We start from the raw sequence: 21584 nt of genomic DNA on the forward strand, positions 1-21584 counted from the left end.
AAAATCCGGAAATAGTTTTCAGCCAAGATGAAATAGTTCATTGTTTATAGCTTTACTTTAAGTACATGTGGGAAGTGAAAATGGAAGTGAGTAACATGTACCAGAAGTAGTAAGTGGCTCGTGCCGCAAGAAAGACCTTCGTCTTGCCAAGCTCTTTTGCGCATACATATCGACATATGTCAACTGGTGAAACCATAACAAATCAACATAATAACAAGCCACCAAATACACAATAAACGCCGGCAGACGCGAGGCGGGTGACACTGCTGACGGCGGCATACGACCTTGACAGTGAAATTGTAATGGAAATCCGCAATGCGCATTGACGCGCGTCACGTCTGTCGCCAGCCAATTGCGAACTCGTATGCGCGCCATGCGAAGCCAGCATAATGCAAAACCATATAAAATAGCAATAAATTCATATGAAATAAATATTATTGCTGAAGTTGCAAATAAGCAGGCGCTGGCGCAGAGTGCGGCGAAGTGCAAACAAATTACACATAAAGAGTTCAATAAATAAAATTAAGCAAGTTCGCATAATAATTGCGTAAGACCCTTACTAAATATACGTAAAAGCATGTGGATACGTTGCCTGCTGCTTACAGCCTTCGCACAATGTCTGTGGACTCACGCGCTAGCGGCAAAATACGGGGATAAGCGAAGTAGCGCTGAAACGGTGGTCGCGCCGCCTGCAGTCACCTCGCTACAATGGACCGGCGGACAGTTCGAGTTTCCGGGCTCGTCGCGTTCGCTCTTTCGCAGCTCGGGCAAGTACATCTCGAAGAATGTGATAGCGACGCGTGCGCAAATAGTGGGTGACACCGTCTTTTTGGCATTACCGCGCTATAAGCACGGCGTGCCGGCGACACTTGTGAAGACCACGCTCAAACCGGGCGCTTGCCAAGCCACCTTTGCACCCTTTCCCTGCTGGGATATGCAGGATGATAGCACATGTAAGGGTTTCCAGTCCGTAGTCGATTTGGTTGTCGATCAAAATGACGTGTTGTGGGTATTGGACACGGGCATTGTGAACACGCTTGAGACGCCGGAGCGCAAATGCACCGCCAAAGTGGTAGCGCTTTCCGTGAAGACGGGCAAAGTGTTGAAATCCATTTCGTTAGAGGGTCTGACATCGCCAAACTCGCGCTTGCAATACATTGTGGTGGATTATGCGCCTGATGGCAGCTGCTTCGTGTATGTGAGTGATGCTGCGAATCGCGCCATCATCGTTTATAATTTACAAGCTGATCGTGGCTTCCGTGTGGTGCTGCCGAAAGCTGTAGCTTCGGGTTGTAGAGCGCGTGATGTGCTCTATATCGCGCTGATACGCAAGGATTGTGGCACAACAGAGTTGTACTTTACCTACTTGAGCACGAACAGACTTTTCTCACTACAGTCCGAGTACTTGCGCAGCGGTGTGGCCGATGGTCGTATATTGGGTAAGTTGTGGTTAAAATCACGTTTTGCTTAGCGCTTTGATAACTCATTTGTTAAATTCTATACTTAAAGATTTGGGTAAGAAGCCTTCGCGCATGGTCATTATCGGCACTGACAACGGTTCGGCCATATTCTTCCGCAATGAAGGCGATGCGGAGGTCTATCGCTGGGACACTTCCAGCGCTTTTACGGAGACAAACTTTAAGCCTGTCTACCGCAGCGACACCTGTCAGCTGGCGACGCATGCTGTGCCCGACTACAAGCGCAACACAATGCGTGTGCTGCAGAGCAATTTCCCGGATTATATGCAGAATCGTGTGGGTTGCGGTGCAGTACAGCAATTATCCGTTATGCAGGGCTGTTGGTAACAGTTATTTGTTAAGGCTGCCTTTTGCAGTGGAAGTGGAGTTGGTGAAGGTAGTAATAGTGTTCAAGAAAATGGAAGACCGTTAGAGTGTGTATATAATTTGAAGTTATGAATAAATCTCTTTCTATACAATACCCGGTTTAAGGAAAAGTGTGTTATGCAAATTTTGATAGAAGTTGCCAAATGCAGAAATTGCGCTGATAATATATATTAATTATTATTTAGTTAGTTGTATTGGTTAGTGTGGGTAAATAGTTAAATTAGCATTACGTTGGTGTTGGGTAGTCGTGTAGTTAGTCTTTAAATGTATAAAACGGAACTGAAAATATATTTATCATAGTTAATTTTGTTAAATTTGAATAAATTTACATTTATAGATTTTGTAAAAGAGAATGAATGTATACAGTGTTACCTCAATAAAACGAATTTTGTAAAATAAATAAAAAATATAATGAATTAATTTGCTGTTTTTTAATTCCTTGGTAGACAGAACTCTATTAATCCTATATTTATCATGCGATCAAATTTGACCCGGACTGTCAAAAAGACTAAATTTTCTCGTATTTAAATACAAATCTTTACTATTGATTTTAAAATAGGTTCCTAAGCCAAGTTTTCATACATTTGTTAAAAATGTTTCAGTGCCTTTACTGATTTTTGGTTTTTACGGGCTTGAGTTAAGTTTAGAGAGTCATTCGCTTGATTGTTGGTCAGTTTTGAAGTCATCACTATAATAACACGTCTTGTCATCAGTAATGATACCTTTTGCGGCCTCTACTCGACGTCGTTTTTCTAAAAAAATTCAGGTCTTTGTTACTATATGCTTGATATCCAAAACTTTACCCAAAATGTGTTTAGTGGATCCACAAGAAAGGCTAAGATTCTTTGCTGTCTCTCTGATGTCAACACGGTTTTGAAGTATTGTTTTTATTAACCTTTTCGGAGTTATAGTCGTTACAAGAGGGGAGTGTACGACTTGACTCACACGGTTCAAGTTTTCCATGACTTCGCGATCTTCACTTAATGTTTTGTACCTTTCAAATACTTGTGTTCTTGATTATGTATAACTCCTCAAAACACTTCTAAAAACAGAAAAGCGCAATCTATTGAGAGACCAAACTGATCACATGAACTTAAAAACAGGCTTTTCCTATCTACGATAGACGACTGGGCGCTGTATAAGACAGTATATGCCAGTTTCACGAATCCTCAAAGGTTAAACACATCCTCGTTAAAACCCCTACTTTTATCGCTTATCTCAGGATAAAGAATTGTGATAAGTTTTTGAGCAGCGGAAAGACGTTAAAACTACTTCGAGATACTCACTAAATAAAGAACCAATCCAATGAAGAAGTGCATCTAGGAGGGTCCTGGACGGCGGTACAAACTTCTTAGATCTTCTGAACGAGAGCCAATATAAGTACATAGGCCTTAAATTCGTTGAAAACATAAAGTTACGTGGACCTGATGGCATCATACGTGCACAACGATCACAGCGGACGGTAAAGGTATAATTGCTCCCCTCTAAGCGAACTGTGTTAGATTAGATTACATCCTAAAGCTGAGACGCAGGTAAGGGTGGTCTTCATACCGAAGACTGAAAAGAGTTCTCACCTTTATGCCAATGATTTCAGTCCTATTAACTTTCCTTCGTATTTGATTGAAGATGTTGGAGAAGGTTATGAACCTGCACATCAGGGACAGTATACCAAGAGACATGATATTAAGTAGGAGGCAGATAGTTGCGTTTACTGCTGTGCACGCTGTGGTGTCATGACTAGAAGCCCTCATGTTAAAGGGATATGTGGTAGTGCCATTGCTTAACGTTGAGGGAGTATTCAACAAAGTGCAGCCCGAAGCAGTCAGTATTACCCTGCAGAAGTTGGAGGTGGAATCGGGCTTCAAGCATATTATCTATTGCCTTCTCAGCGATATAACTGTCGTGACGATGTAGGGAAGTGCGCGGGCACTACAAAAGGTCAATGGAAGCAGCCCGCAAAACTAAGGGACTATCAACTTCATCCTGTCTGAAAGGTGCAGTACTTGGACCTCATCCTTGATTGATTGAAAGCTAGCAGTGAAGCTCAATATTGAGGAACGTGATTGTAGAACGCGTTCAACGAACGATTTTCATTGGCATCAGTATTGCATCGTACAACACCAATGCCTGCACTTAATTGGTTCAGGAGCCTATTTGAGGTCGACTTTAAAGACAATCCGGGTCATATTTGATCAGATGTCATAATTATATGGATTTTTTCTAGAAGAAAAAGTTTGAGTTTTTGAACTATAGTATAGTAGTCTCTTTTTGCTAATTTTTAACGCTAAGAGAAATAAAATTTGAGCACTTTTATAAATATATTTGAATACTTTGAACTTTGGGCTCATTGAAGCATATGTATGTATGTATATAGTGCAGTTTGATGAGGAGAAGCCCATAAATTTGCTTAACGCCTTTATTGTATTTGTTACTTTGCTGATAAGCGCAGTGTTAACTTAATTTGTGGCGATGGTATTCATTTCTCTCCATTGTTCACCGAATGCCAAACTTCGTATGAGATATGAGAAGCCGAAAATTTGCGTACAAAGGAAATTATATATGACAGGATCAATAAATTATGAACGAAAAAGTGTATTTCAATGCATGAATTCCTAACGCTTCGAGCAGTCTGGCTGGGCATATGTGTGTGGGTATGTTCAATGAACAAAAAATACACATAAATATGTTTTATGGCAATGAAAAGTGAATGTGTCAATAAAGATATCGAAATATTTATGTATTTATGAAAGAGAGCAATACTCTACAAAGACCAATAATAATAATAATGATGACTTGAAATATGAGAAAAGAGGAGAGAAGCATAGAGTCAAAGTTCATATAAGCCAGTATCCAAAAAAAAGAAGACTTAAAAAATTGCTTTTTTGCGGCGAGACTAATTCAAAGTAAGAGATGATGTAATGCATTCATCACATATTTTTTAAGCAAAAAATATCTATTTGTATGCGCTTTCATCATAAAAATGTCAGCAACAGGTTTTTGCATTCACGTTAACGGTACTTCATAGTACATATATATGTAATATGCGCATATTCCTTTGGCTGCATGCTCTCGTAATATATTCCGTATGCATTTTCGGGTGCTAATAAAATTTCATGCCCCAAAAAAGCGCAAAAATATATGAATTTTTTGAATAAAGGAAAGTTATGTGCACGTGTGCGTAAAGTACTTACCCAATGGGAATTTTTTTCCCAGAGTTGCGGTCACCTCTTTGATGTCCACGTTAATTGGCATGTTGATTTTGCTGCTGTTACGAAAAAAGTAGCATGAAAAGAATTAAAATATGTTAATAAAGCAAACTACAACAAAAAAAAATTATTCTGCAGAGGATAGACAAAAAAAATTAAATCTTATAGAATAAATATCTCTTAGAATATTTTTACACTATAGTAAAAACTAGAAACTGTAAGCTGAACAATAAGTTCGAAGATTTTAGTGTTTCCGTAGGCAATAATCTGTCATAGAAAAATTTGATTTTGACTGGCCTGTTTGTATGACAGTTATATGCTATAAAGGTCCCAACTGAACAATATGATTTGAGATTGTACTGTTACCTTGAAACATCAGCATACATCTATTTATGCCAAATTTCGTGAAGATCTCTTCAAAAAGCTATGTTTATAGTTATGCGGTTACAACAAGTGAGCAGTTTTTGTGAAGAAATTTCAGATCGTTAACTCAAAAAGTGAAGGATTAGTTCACTTACATACATACATATTTGGCAGTGTAAAAAGACTTTGAAAAAGAAAACACTAACAGATTCTTGATTAGTACGAATGTTGCTATCACAGGAAACTGCAAAAGCACTACTCAAAAAGAAAGGTCAATTTTTTCACAAATTTTTGGATTCTTCTCGATTTTTTTTTACAATTTTAATTTTTTTTATTGCTCTGTGTAATATTTCAAGAATTTGATTGAGAATTGAAGCAGAAAAATTAATAGAGAGATATTTCAAGAATATTCATATGATATCTATCGGCTGATTGTATCTTTAGATATTTAGGGAGATATTTTTGAATATCTAAATTATCGAATAATGGAAAAATTTTTTTAGATATTTTCAGTTTCTAGACTACAATATCCCCTTTAGCAAATGTGTCACTTATGGCATCCCAAAATTTTATAGATTATCTAGAGAACTGTCATCCATGCACCCCATGCATATAGTTGAATTTTTGCCGAAAATATCGGTCAATGTGTTTATATGTTCCTTAGACTCGATATACCTAATATAAAGATTTTCGAATATACGGGTGACTTTATACTGTATATATCGACATACGAAATGCTTTCAATAGCGCAAAATGGGAAAATATGATCGGCGCACTAGAAAGTCGCTTCAAAACGCCCCTCTACTTGATGAAAATGGTACGAAGCTATCTTAAAGACAGGAAACTACTATACAATACGAGCGATGGCCCACAAAGTAAGGAAATAACCTCTGGAGCAGCGCAGGGATCAATACTTTTACCAATGCCTGACGATTGCTACCTCGTTGGCTATGCAGACGATATCGCCGCCGTCATAACCGCGCGTAATACCGACATGGCCAGGCGTCGACTGACACAAGTTATGATACGAACACAGACATGGTTGGACTCACACGGCCTCAGCCTAGCTGCTGAAAAAACAGAACTGATCCTGCTCACTAGGAAACATATCCCGCTGGAGGTTAACATGCAAGTTCATTCAGAAACTATTAAAACGACGAAAACCCTAAAATACCTTGGAATAAGAATGGACAACAAATTGACGTACTGGGCTCATGGAAGAAAGACGGAATAGAAATACACATGGCCACAAGACAACAAGCGAGGAAGCAAACTTTCGAACTCTGGAAAGATCGGTGGACAAGGGAGAGCAAAGGAAGATGGACCGCAAAACTGATTAAAGAAATAGAGAAGTGGCACAGTAGAAAACACGGCGAGGTAAATTACTATATAACACAGATGCTGTCCGGTCACGGGTATTTCCGAAAATACCTATACAACGTGGGAAAAGCAGAAAGCCCAGCATGTATTTACGGAGACGAACCATACCATTTTCAAGTGCCACCGGTGGAAAGAAGCACGGAGGACTGTACAAAATAAACTCGGAGAACTAAGTGCGGAAAATATCTTCGAAAAAATGATATCTAGGGGAAAACATTCCATGATAGAAGGGGGAGTGTTTTAGTGGGTACACCACTCACGTAGGATGACGATCCCTATATGGTGCGAACGCATTTTAAACCCTCCTTACGGCTCGCTCTAAAATGCTCGCTTATACCCGAGCTTATCGAGAACTGAGTTGGAAATTTTGAAAAACATTAATGGATGATTAATATACTTTGAGAAACTACTCGTTAATAACTAAATATTATGGTTTGTGTATTGCCGTTTTGATAATAAATTTTGTTTTTTTTTTCCAAAACTAAGCTTTTAACTATATTTTGGCTGCAGTTACTAAATTAGTTATTCGGAAGAATTTTCTCCTTTATCAATTAAAATTTTGATTTCTTGTTAATTTTATGAACATTATTCGATATCAACATAACTAGTGTTAAGATTTGGAAGAGCGAATCTAGTTCGATTTCATTGATTGGCAGAAAAAATACTTTATAACTCACTTATGCGCTTTATTCAGTTTTATTAAGCTAAAGCTCGTGTTCTTGCTGAACGCTATCCAGCCGATCTTTAAATGTATTATTGCATCAACTTATTTTTAAAAGTTTTATTTTTGTGAATAAAAACCGGAAGAATAAGATTAAGAATTTAAGGCACTTAATAGCTTCAAAAATGTGATTTTTGGGTATAGAAAAAATACTATGTCAATTGATTTAAAATTGTTAGGGTATATTTATTCATATTTTTAGCATGCAAGGTAAATGTTTTGAAGAAAAAGAAAGGCACAAAAAACTGGTCCCACAGTGCTGCAGTGATTCCGGCCTCTCCGTGAATGAAACCTAAAAATAATTTCGATTATAAAATATTATCCCGCGGTTGGAAAAAAATCAAATTTTGACAAAAAAGGTTGGGTTTTTTCCAAAATTTTGGATTGTTTTGGACTGTTGAAATTCGATTTTTGATTAGATTAGTATATATATATGTATTAAGATATCATAGTTATTCCGGATTGATGGTTATTGCTATTTATTAAGTGCCATAAGCGCTTCCAAATGGGTAGCTTGATACAGTCACATACTCGTTACATATGTAGCACCTAAATATGTATGTAGATAGATACATATATATATATTTTGGTCTGCTCACATATGGCCAAAAATGTGTTTGATGAGTTGATGACTGTTTGAGCTATTCACTTTTGATTTATGGGTCATCACACTTTCGTCTATATTTTCATCACACTCTTTGAGCCATGTTCATATGTAAATTTGTACCCATCGTATAAATAAAATTTGATGGACTTGTTTGGGTCTGCTATTTTACTACTCAATACTGAATTATTTCTATGAATTTGTTTATTTTTGTTGAGCTAACTGTATTTATATAATATAATCTAACTCTTAGTCGTAAAATCGCTACGAAAAAATGTTTAAAATAGATTTTATTAGATTGCACTTATTTTAGAGATAGTTTTGGCATTGTATAGAAAGGTTATGAGAGCAGTGAGTATTGTTGATAACATAGTTATTCTCGAAATTCTGTCTGAAGATAAAATATAGGTTCTGCTAGAACGAAAAACAAGAATGGTTTCAGAAAACATTACTCAAGAAGAATTAACTTGTGTAGAAATCAATGATAAATGTATGAATAATGGACTTTATAAGTGATATAAGAGAACTTGAATAACGGTTAAGCTTAACTTTAATAACGGTACTTGAAATTTGATTTGGAAATAATGATAATTTGACTTTTCTTCATTCAGATATAAAGACCAATATAAGAAATGAAAGCAGCGAACGAAAAACAAGTCTTTCAATGCCATATTGGAATTTCGAATACAGCCGTTATTTCGAAATTTTCGAATTTAAAAATTTCTCAAAAACTGTATGTGAATGAGATTTTGAATACAACCGTTATTTCGAAATTTTCGAAATTAAATTTTCGAATTTAAAAATTTCTCAAAAACTGTATGTGAATAAGATTTCGAATACAACCGTTATTTCGAAATTTTCGAAATTAAATTTTCGAATTTAAAAATTTCTCAAAAACTGCATGTAAAATTGCGGCATTTTATATATGTATGTACATATTTCTCCTCCCATATTAATTTTATTGCTTTCGCTGCGAAGTCGCGCTCGTCGGCAGTCCCGTTAGTACGAAAATAAATCGGTTAACTTGCGCATCTGCCACTTTTTTGACAAGCCAATTCGATTGCATGGCCCACGCTATCGACGAGGCACTTGAAGCGACAAGCAACAACAACAACAAGTGGGAAAAAGTACCAAAAATGAAAATATCACTTTTATTTCGGGCGATAAAACTTCGGTGTGTTAAGTTACACTTGTCGCAGATAAAATTATTTATCTCCTGCGTACATATGTACATGTGTTTCGTAGACGTGTGCCTGTGGCTGTGTAATGACGTGCAACGTGTGAGTGCGTCTGTTGATGCTTTGCTCTCGTTGAGCAATTCTCCACATCGCCAAAATTGGGCAAGTGTTTGTCGGAATATTTTTATCACTTTGCATTTTTTGTTGCTGTATTGTTTTTTAATAGCAAACATGTTAACAATATGTTGCATTTTTTGGCACTCCAATGAAATATCGAACCAGATAAAGTATGCCGATAAAGAATGGTGATTTATAGAGCAATGCGAAATTTTTGGTGTATCATAGGTTAATATTAGATATTTCCAGTGCATGTGGTGGACATATGTATATACATATATACATATTTATATATCTATATATTTATATGAAACACCTGCCTGTTAAGTTATTGTTTTTGTGTTATTATTTTTAGATAATATATGGTTGCATTTTCTTTTTATAGAAATATTTCCTTGTCTGAGAATTTTAATTTCGTTGCAAAAGTCTTTGTGTGGCAAATTGTGAAAAAAATTAGTGAAAACACTTATTATTTTATTATTCTTCTTTTTCCTTATTGGCGCGAGTTCTGGGTTAACTCACTCTCAGAGCTGGACGACATGACCTAGCCCGCGTGGCCGCTGTCTCTTAATTCGCTGAGCTATGTCGTATCAAACGGTTCGGAAAGGTCCTTCCCGATCCAGACTTTTGGTTTTGTTCAACCTCAGTTTGCACAGCCGTATTAGTTTTGCGGGGATACCAAACTCAGACATAACTCCTCCAGCCAGGAAACAGATAAGAGTGCTCCCGTAGTATGCTAGTGAGGACAGCAGTTAACTTGGCCCGTACCAAGCAAAGTACCCTAACCATAAATATGGAAACCTTCCTGAGTACTGGCCAAAGTACACTACTTACTAAAGGCATAAATCAGAGTAAAAAAGGAGGAAGTCCCTAAATCAAGTGAGGAAAATAATAGGTTGCCGTCTCTTCAGTTGATGAAGAGGAAATAGAACGTCAGTGGTAAATAGTGTAGGAATATGAGAAACATGAACACAAACAATCAGAACTTCTTATCGAAAGCTGTGGATAAAGCGGTTCCCACAAAAGGAATCGCTTACAAAATGAAACGTCGGAAAATTTGTTCAAAAAACCAAGCCAAGGAACAAAGCTGAACAGGATACATCGGCGACGTGACTAGAGATAGCCTGCAGGTGGCTGACATAGACGGAAACTCTTCCTAGTCGAGCACCATACAGGAGAGATGGATAGAGATTGACATCAGATGGCCAAGCCTAGTTTTAAGCTATGTACTCGACAGTTCGATTGGACCCATCCGGAGTTTGACTCTTTAGAAACCCTTAGGGGTCACAGATTCAACAAGTGCGCGAACCAGGCTTATATTTTCTTACAGGTAGTGTCGCTAAAACCAGCTGGTAAGTCTATACCTGGTATAGATTACCAAATACCAACACCTGTGGTCATATGCGAGCAGTCGATATGGATCCCATCGAAAGCTGATAATAAAATCAGCTGCGGTTTTCGCAAGACCAGGATGAAAATATTGCAAGGCGACAAAGCGGCTGACGAAAACAACACAGAAGAGGTGGACGATGACAGTCAACTGCTACGGGATGTGGCAATAAAAAAGCAGCAATATGCCACAAAAACTTGGATGCATGCAGAGAAATCTACAGCTCTCAAAAAGTGCTACATCAAATCTGAAAACCCTCTTATATTTTCAGAATTTTTTAGCACATATTCGTTACAAGTGGTATCAAAATTATGTATACCTACATTGAGTTATTGTAAAGCTACATAAAACAAGAAAAAACGTTAACTTCGGTTGCATCGAAGCTAAATACCCTTCACAAGTGCATTTCTCTTAGTAACTATGTGTTAAGTTTGTATGGAAGCTATATGCTATAGTTAACCGATCTGAACAATTTCTTCGGAGATTACATTGTTCCTTTAGAAAATAATCTATACCAAATTTCGTGAATATATCTTGTCAAATGTGAAAGTTGTCCATACAAGAACTTGATTCCGATCATTCAGTTTGTATGGCAGCTATATGTTATAGTGGTCCGATATCGGCCGTTCCGACAAATGAGCAGCTTCTTGAAGAGAAAATGACGTTTGCAAAATTTCAAAACGATATCTTAAAAACTGAGGGACTAGTTCGTATACATATATACAGACAGACAGAGGGACAGACGGACAGACAGGCGGACATGGCTAAATCGACTCAGCTCGATATACTTAATATACTCTGTTCAGGGTATAAATATACATAAATGCAAAATATCAGTCATATTCTGCACATTTGTCTCACGCTATGACTCATACGTGAATATGTACGAAATTACTGGCACCGTTTCAATTGAAACCCATTTTCCAATTACCCTGCCAATTAACCATTTAATTACATTTCAAAACAAAAATGCTGTCACCATATAGTGCTAACCTACAAGTTCATTTTTAATTATCAGTGGTGCAACTGATTGGAAGGGTAATGTACCCAGCCTGATTGGTGATTACGCTAATGAAACATGATGAACTCTTTGCAGTTTAAATGTGATCACGAGTAATGGGGAAAATTTAAAATTCGGTAAACTTTTTTGAAGGCGTATATGATAAATTCTTATTAGCTATTTCTCTTCCTTTTAAGGACTAATGAGAATGAACTTCTTAAAAATTTTATAAGTAAAGATTTAAGCTCCAATAAATTAAAAGAAGCTTTAGCTCTATTCCCTTAGGTTCCCTCAAGCGCCTACAAACACTATTCTTGGTTTTAATGTTAACCGTTGTGAAGACATAAACCATTAACCGTTTGAGAACTACTCATATAGGAATAGAAAAGAATCAAAAGCAGACGAGTTGGCTCTCTCGTTGGCAGCGATGTAACCCCTTTCAACTTTTCTATATCATTCAGCTTCTTCAATTCTTTGAAGCTTTAATTTTAAGCTAAGAGAGAACTAAGTAACATTTTAGGAATCTTCACAAACCATTTACTAACTGTAAGATCCCACTTTCAGAAATTTTGTTAAGTAGTTTTGGGCGGAATGCAGATCTTGCGCGGAGCATGATGAGGTACTAGAACATTACCTTGACGAATGAATTCTTCGGTGCAGACAGGATATCTTCCACGACTCCTAGTGTTCCAACATAAGAGACATTGTCCAGAATGGGTTGAAAAAATCAGGTACTTTATCAAATCCACTGAGTTGCTGCCTAATGCATAATTAGCTTTTATTGGATAGCACAATGGGTCTATTGATAACTTAAATGAATCCGCCAGCGATCTGGCGCTTCTTTGCCTGGTTTCAATCAACCTCTAGTAAAGTGCCTAAATATTATTAATACTATAATTTGCGCAAGAAATCCATAAAAGATAAAAAGCCACTGCCATAAATCTCTACTTGAAATTCACTAAATTTTCAGTGGTTTTCCAAATCATCCACTGAATTCGACCAATCAATTATTGATGCCAATTGTTAAATTGAAACTATTAAACAATTACCATACAAATTCGGTCCAGCTTTGAGGCAAGTCATACCATAAATTAAGCATGGCTTGTCCTCTGGCCAGAACAAATGGAATTGCAACAGCGAAAGCGCAATTAAAGTTAATGGCAAGAAGAATGAATGCGAACGCGATGAAGCATTCAGTCGTAATTGTTATATATGCGCATAGCGGTACAATTGCATTCGTGGTCATGCTTCGCTTTCCGTGCTCCTTTGCAGCCTTGCTTTGTGGAAATAGTTGCTTCGGTGCAGCGACTACGCTGATTGCTTGCTGTTGCCAGCTATGTTTTTCTCTGCGAAAATGTAAATATTTCGCAAATGAATGAACGTTGGCACTGAGCTGCGCTTAACCCGAAATTACACTGTCGTTAGCTGCATTGCAGTTATAATTGTGGCTCGTGCTGTTAATGACACCTTTTGCAGTTGATTAAGGGCTGGCGACTGCATTTGACTTGGCAATGCGTTTTCTATGAATTTAAAGTGCGAGATGAATGAGACATTGTAACTAGTAGGAAGTATAATAGAATATACCGTTATAAAAATGTATTCGCATGCATTTGAAGAAGTTTCTTTTTTGCTGCAGAGTGAATTCCTGGGGAGATTGTGTCTTCATCGTTGAAGGGATGGAAAAGTTCTCTGGGCTTTGAGGAAAGCTGGACTTGTTGATCGTCTTCACAAAGAAAACCATATATCTTTACTTGTACTTGTAAATATAGTGGAAATCAATTAGAGCAGCTTCATAAATACTTCGCCTACCAAAGAAAATCTAATATTTTTGAAGAATTACGATTTATTTCTCAACACTGTCTATTTATCTGAATATACTTACCTCAGTGATGCTCCGAGCTCTTTAACCTATCTGAAAAATAAGTTTGCCAGAGCTCGGCAAAGCAGATCTCAGTGCTGGTTCCTCAATCAAATCAAATTTTGGTCCGATGAATGAGTTTTTTAAGTTTAGAAAAGAAAAGCAAGCACATCGAGAAACTTATATGGGGCAACAATCTATAGCCTAAATCGACTAATTTTGGCCGTGGTGACGGCGGCGGTGTTAACCGATGAGGTATGATGATGCAAGGGCACTTTTTTGTTCGCCAAATGGGGTATCAAATCACTACAATAATTCGAAATTCTAGAGCCCTGGGACCTTTTGCTCCTTAAGTAGTAAATATGGATTAAATATTGTGTATTCCAGAATACGGACTTGACTTTTTCAGCTGATATCTGGACCTATTCAGCCGATATCTCTGAATCGACAACTCTGGTCCTTTTCAGAACAACTTCGCTGGGTGAAGTTCAGGGGTTTCGGCTGTTTTTTGGCCTCTGGTGTATATCAGTGGATCCATGTTTTATCCACGGTCCCGGAACCATGCAGAAACTCCATCGAATTATGCTTACGTAGAGTCAAAAATTGTTGAGAAGTTCTCTCTCGGTTGCGCTTGTTGTCTGGAGAGCATAAATATCGCACTAAACGCTATCACACGGACTCTAAATCGGCGGTTTGCCAATACGAGATCGTGAACTCTTGTTATAGCTTCTTTCGTGGTAGTCATATTGGCCTGGCTTGTCAAAAAGTTCATAGCATGCAACATTCCCAAGTTCTTTGATTTCCCTACGAGACATCCCTTTCAGGAAGTAGAATCACCGACCTTTAATACTGTATTTCAAACCTTCTATAATCTGCAAACACGCTCGCTTTCGCACGAGCTGAAAACATAACTACGAGTCTGATTCGGTAGAAATTTTAACACTGACTTTCTACGAGAATATGCTACATGACAGCAAATTCGCTCGAGCAGAACTTGCTGATGGCGACAGTCGTGTATATTTCGGTTATAATGGAATTGGCTTCAAGAACTTCTCTTTTTTGTCCCCGGTCTTTATGATCATTCGGAGTTCTAACAGCCCACTACGAAATCAGCTTCATTTTTACTCTCAAAATCTCATAAGCTCTTCTATCTTCTCAGATATTTGTATAAGTTTCCTTAATGAAACTTCTCAGTGTACTACAAGCTCACCTAATAAATATGCATATATTCAAAAAAACTTCTGCTTGAGAAACTCGTTTAGTTTACAAAATCAACATATTTATTTGAGCTTGAATTACCTTCCCCAGTAGTTAGACTTTACCACATCATCACTCAGCTCCAATCAGAAATTCAATTCATTATTTCAAAAAGCAACAGAATACTTGCCGCCAGTCTGCTCACTTTATATGCTTATATGAAAATAGTTCACATTGTGGCGCAAAAATAGACAGGCAGGTCCTTTCCATTCTTCGTAGTCACGCCAACATGATTCCTACTTTATGTCAACCGTGAGTAAATGACACTCTCAGTAAGCGCCAGTGACACTGAATGCGTGACAACAAAAGTTTGAAAAGGAAATACGAAACTGAAAAGTATTGCCGTTTCATACACGCTTATGTCTGTGAGCATGACATAAGTACAGAAACATAGCAGTATTTGCGCAAACCGTTAAAGTGAATTAACAAAGTGAATGCTTGCTGTGACAAACGGGCGTCTGCCGCATTCGCCATTTCGACATTACGAAAATTGTCAATGAAGTGTCATTTTCTATCCGCACTAACACACAAGGATTTAAACGCCTACCAAACAACAACAAAAAAGAAACACAAACTTGACAGTGCGTTAACCCAATGAGCAAAATTGTTCAGTAAAATGTGAAATATGACAGCGAAAGTAAAAAGTAAATTAAATGTAAGTTTGCCCAGCGCCTAACTCAATATGTTTTTTTTTCTGGTTTTCACTCATTACCCTGGTTTTTCAAATTAGGTTTAGAATAGTTGACGAAAATTTGACAGTATAGGTTACATATAAATTCTAATAAATGAACGAAACACTGCTTTCCCTTCTTCAAGAACAGGAAGCTTTGTTAGCTGCCTCTGTGCGGTCATTCCAGTTGTACTTCCCAAGTGCAGCGTGGTCCATACGCACTTGGTTCTTCCATTGGATGCATGAACGTCTTTGCTTCTTTCAAGAAGTTTTACTCAAGATCGTCCTTCTTGAATAGAACTTGGTCTAAACAGCACATTCGTTGGATTTTTATGCGCTTTCCTTTAATAATGTCGCCGTAGCCTCACACAGTTCGTGGTTCCATCTTCATCGGTACACACGGACGGCTCCAAAGACCTTGCAAAGAACAGTTCTCTCGAATGCTCCAAGTGCTTTCTCATATCGGTTGGTCATCGTCCATGTTTCTGCAATGTTTAAAAGGATGGGAATGATAAAAGGCTTATAGAGCGTAATTTTTGTTCGACAAGAGAAGGATTTGCTTCTCAATTGCCATCCAACCACAAAGCAGTAACTAATGGAAAAATTTATTCTGCGCTTGATCTGCAGGCTGAGGTAATTGATAGTATTTCCACTTGTTCTGAGGTACCCAAAGTTCTTCACTTTTTCAAATTTATAGCTGTCAATGGTGACATAGTTTCCAAGATACGAGGACAGGCCCCCGGTTTCTATGAACAATCTTTAAAAGGTTCTCGAAACGTTTTTATTTAAATAGTTCATAAGCCTTATTTTGGCTATTCAGCCCATTAAAGCATGAAATTATTTCTGAAGCTTTTTTAAGATCCCCGATGTCTCTTATAGAACAAAATGTTTAAATAGTTCATAAGCCATTTAGATCTTCTGAATGCCAATGATAAATTAGAATCTCTTCACCTTTCACTCCAATATTTGTGATAGAAACAAAGCCGATTGCAAGTGAGAGAATACTCGTATAACAGGCGATTCCAAAAAAAAAATATATGACCTGTGATGTAGAAAAAGGTTTGTATATTTGAAAGTAAAAATGATCACCTCAGCGGTCGAAGAAATTCATATTTGTGCATAAATTAAGCCTGGAGAACCAAAGCAAGTCTCATAATCTCACGAACCATTCTATTTCGAACTTCATTACAATTTTCAATAAACCAATCATTTTTACTCGCTGTGTCGCTGCTTGTGCAAATATATGTACGTACGAGTACACAAAAGCGCTCATAGATCTGCTTAACACAAAAATTTTCAGCACTTCCGGTGTGTCAGTAGTGCATGAATGCTGAATCCTGAATGGCTGCAGAGCAGCATTGCTTTCAATGCTCTTGTCATAAAATGCACAGTTTCAGAATGTGTTGATTAAATTTACTTCAAATGGCTCTCAACGCGACGCCGACAAATACGCATTGTAGCTGGCAATCGGTTTAAGAGTATAAAGGATGATGACGCCTGTCAGTGTCAACATCGTTCATTTACAGTTATTGTTAACGACAATGGGTGTCGACATATATTACTCCCAGCAGCGCGTGCATGTAATATTGAAGGGATTATTCTTGAAATTGTGTAAACAAATGTTGTCAATTTAATACCGTTTTTGAGTAGTCGAGTTGCCATAGAGAAATATGTGGCCATTTGTTGAGTTCTTTCCGATTTTTAAATTTACCTACTTATGTTGGTTGAGAAAAGAAGTAGGTGAGCAAATAAATTGTGTAAATTATGGATTATTGAAATAGTTATTGTTAGTTCCTTTCAAGGAGTTGATGAGGTGAGTTTAAGTTTTTTTCAGTGTTTTCAACGGTTGAAAGTTCTTAATTAAGATAAAAAAATCTTGAGTAGGGTTGCCACTTGCTTAAATATTTTCGTTTAATACTTTTAATGAAATTAGGGAATAAGAAAATATGATTTTATACCTAAACATATTCGAAAAGGTTTCTGATAAAATAATTGAGTTGCCACCTGTTTTATTTCTATCAGTTAATTTGAAAACTTTATAACATTTTGTGTGCCATATATCTTTAAAGTTTTTGAAAATTTGAAACTAATTATATTTATATATTAAAATATTGGTCGCTTTGAAAATTGCTATAACTGAATTTTTGAGTTGTTAAAAAAATGAGTTACCTGTTCAAAAATTAATACTTTGTATTGATGGATTCGTATGGATTTAAATTTGAAATATTTTTGGACCATTTGATCAAATTTGAACAAAAATATTTTTACATATTTTAATTAAAATACTTTTTATCGCTTTCAAAATAGGCAGCAATTGCTATAACTGAGTTGCCATCTCTTTTATTTATTTTTAGTTTTTAAAAAACTGAGTTGCCATCTCTTCAAAAATTAATACTTTGTATTGAAATTTTCTTATGGATTTATGAATTTGAAAAATTTTTGGAGTTCCATTTGATCAAAATTGAACCGGACTCACAGAAAAAGTACTTTTTCACGTATATTAGTTTTAATCTCTATTATATTTTTCAAAATAGGTAGCAATTGTTATAACTGAGTTGCCACCTGTTCAAAAATTAATACTTTGTATTGCAAATTTCAACCGGACTAACAAAAGAATTACAAAGCTAAATCTTTATTAAAGCTTTCAAAATAGAAAGCAATTGTTATAACAGAGTTACCACCTGTTTGATTTCTATTGGTATGGTGGTATGGCGATATATTTGAAAAATTTTTGAAGTGCTCTATGATCAAATTTGAACCGGACTGACAGAAAAAACTGCATTTTCACGTATTTCAAAGCACATCTTTATTATCGCTTTCAAAATTGGCAGCAATGCTTACAACCGAGTTGCCACGTGTTTTATTTCTATTAGATTTTAAAAAACTGAGTTGCCACGTGTTCAAAAACTAATAATTTGCATTGCAATTTTCGTATGGATTTCTAAATTTGAAAAATTTTTGGAGTACCATTTGATCAAACTTGAACCGGACTGACAGGAAATACTATGTACATTTTAACCTTTTTTAATACTCGAATTTTTTATCGCCTGCAAAGTAGGCTCCAATTCTCCATGCACTTGTTATAAGCCTTAACCTTTGGTTTTCTTGGTTTCTGAATTTGGTTTTCCCGGTTTCGACTAATTTTTGAAGTACAACCCGCTAGATTTTTGCACAGTTACGACGGCATATTCGTAGAATGGGGTCCTCAACTACGTTGTCAAGTAACTATTTTGTAACCTCTTTACGTTTTTGTAAAAAAAATTTTGTAGTTTGGTAGTAGTCTAGCATTGACTTGATTGGTACAGTCAAATGTACCCGCAAGAGATTTTGGAATGGAAAATTCGATTAGAAATGATATATCTTTTAACATCTCAGCGAGCTGAGTAGATTGAACCTTGTTCAATTGTCTGTCTGTCTGTATATACGCGAACTAGTTCCTCAGTTGTTATGATACCGATCTGAAATTTCGCATACTATCTTTTCTTTCTAAGTTCATTTGTTAGAACCGCCTATATAGCAGCACTATAGCTTATAGATGCCATACAAACTGAACGACCGGAAGTGCTTCTATGGAAACTTTTTTATTTGATGAGATTTATTCATGAAATTTGAAATAGACTTTTATGTATAGTATGGCTACAAACTCCCAGCAAATTGTTCGGATCGGAGTTGTCGTATAAACTGATCGATGAAACGCAAGTCCTTGTAGAGAAACTTGTTTTTTTTTGTCGAGGTATCATTTGGAAATTTGGCGTGGATCTTTGTCAAATGATAAATCCCCCTATACTACTACCCTATTTGGAAACATGGCTCCAAGGGCCTTTTGAAGTTAACATTTTACCATGATTTTTTAAATTTTTATTCTCAGTCTGGGTAAAATTTGATCAGATTGCATAAGAAAGTATCTTCAATTGGGCTTATTCTCGGATTTAGTATAATAGGTATCTTTAAGCTTTACTTCTAAGAGTTTAAATCAGAACGTACTAAAGCTTTATCTTTTTTCAGGCCGCATCCAAGCTCATTACTCACCGATTTGTAGTCACGTACTCAATGCATAGCTCGCAGCGCTGGCCTGAGCTGTAAAAACAGCGATTAAATTGTATAAAATCATGACGGTTAAACTAATAGTTACACCGCAAGTTGAGCAAAAGTTTTGCCAGCGCCATATAAAACCAGCAACTGACACTAAATTTAAAGTTGTTGGAAAATAATCCCTAAACTTGCAGCACGCACACGAGCTGAAGGCATATAGTCAAAACAATGAGTTTGAATGCAAAGCGTTTAAAGTTCTGCGTTAAATATTTAACGCGCTCAACGCGTGGAGATAAATATAAGTATATTGCATACGCTATGCATATAAACATAATATATGGTATATAGCGAGAGTAAGAAGCAGCACCAGCAATTTACCCTCAGGTCAGTTTGCCAGCTCTTAGTCGAGCTTAGAAGGGTTTAGCGGCGTAAAAAGTAACAAAAAGTGGAGCGCCGAAATTCCCTCTTTAATCCGACAGGCATCACAAATATGAGTGCTGTAAATTTTCTGCAATCTTCCAAGCCCTCAAAACTGTCGGCCGTCCTCTTTCTTGTTTGTGCATGCATTACTGTCCCACGCGCATTCCTCACATGCTCACTTGATCACTCGCTCGCGCGCATTCTTACTCACTTACTAACTCGCTTGCATACTTACTTGCTTACTAGCTTACGGAGAGTCATGCAGCACACTGACATCTCACCTCGTTATGGCTGCACATCGTTTGCGGCAGCACGTACCGATGATTATTTTATTTTTAGCTGTCCCGCCAATAAGTCCTTGCGCGGCGCAGCGCCATTTCCAGTGGCATGCGAGTCGGAAAATGGCAAAAAATTAACTTTAAAAGAAGTGAGAGATAATTTTTATACAAATTTCACGCGAATTCCATGAGGGCAAGAGCTTTGTGGGCGCTGCAGCACGCAGGGTGAGCGCCGCGCACGTGTCGTGGCCATCAAATGCCTGGCGAGTGTGGGATAAGAGCGTACGTGTGCGCGCGCTCGATGGCCGGAGATGGCACCGTTAATTTGCATAAACGGTTATTCAACACTTTTTCACCGCTGTAAATTGTAATTTAAATGGAAAACTTCAATGACCACATACATATACACATATATATGTAGCTATTGTAGCTTGCGGCAAATGAAGCTGAAAATTCAATTTGCTGGGCAGAAAACCTGTTGCATGCTTCAAATGAAATTGTATACCAATACAAATGCAAATTTTTTCGGCTTTTAAATTTATCAAATAAACTTTTATTTTAAATCACACATAACCGTTAGCAATTGGTTAACATTGAATGATATTGTAAATGATTTTATTGCTTAAATAAATCAGTTCGTTGTATATGTTATTAAAATCACATCATGATATTAAATTTCAGTGAGAGGAAAAAAATTTTCTCTCGCATGTGTGCAAAATAGCCGCCAACGAGCAGTTATGCATAAAGGATGCAAAAACATGAAATTGCTTTCGAAATCATTTATAATTGCCACGAAGAGCACACATACAGACAAACTATAATACACAATTGCCAGGAAGGGCAAACATACATAAAAGTATAATACATACATATATCTACATAAACCGGTAAGTGCATTTTCATTTGCATATATATGAAAGCTTGTTGATACAATAAAGCCACAATTGCAACCGCAATTTGCTTTCATCTTACTTAATTAAGCACACTTAAAATCACCACTTTTCTCTAACTAAATTACCTCACTTAATCTAAGATAAAATATATGCACTACTATGAACAAAAAATAATAAGACTTCTTCATAATTTTAAAATACTCAATTTATTCTTCAAAATCTATGTCTACGCAAAGCAATCCCCCTTGGCCCCAATACACTTGGGCCAACTTTTTTCCAATCCTCGAAACAACTGTTGAAGTCAGCTTTCCAGATTGACCAATAGTTGTCGGCCCATAACTCCAGTCCATTTTTAGGAATAACTTCGCGCATA

General features: G+C 36.9%; 1 protein-coding gene across 1 annotated transcript; it reads left to right on the forward strand.

The window, feature by feature from the left end:
• The first annotated feature begins 516 nt into the window (after positions 1-516).
• LOC126761802 (protein yellow) lies at positions 517-1837 on the forward strand. The gene is made up of 2 exons (XM_050478206.1): positions 517-1439; positions 1510-1837. The coding sequence occupies exons 1-2, from the start codon at positions 578-580 to the stop codon at positions 1803-1805; spliced, it is 1158 nt and encodes a 385-aa protein (XP_050334163.1). The 5' UTR covers positions 517-577; the 3' UTR covers positions 1806-1837.
• The last annotated feature ends 19747 nt before the right edge of the window (positions 1838-21584 follow it).

The sequence above is a fragment of the Bactrocera neohumeralis genome, chromosome 6 (genome assembly GCF_024586455.1).
Source record: "Bactrocera neohumeralis isolate Rockhampton chromosome 6, APGP_CSIRO_Bneo_wtdbg2-racon-allhic-juicebox.fasta_v2, whole genome shotgun sequence".
Classification (NCBI taxonomy): domain Eukaryota; kingdom Metazoa; phylum Arthropoda; class Insecta; order Diptera; family Tephritidae; genus Bactrocera; species Bactrocera neohumeralis.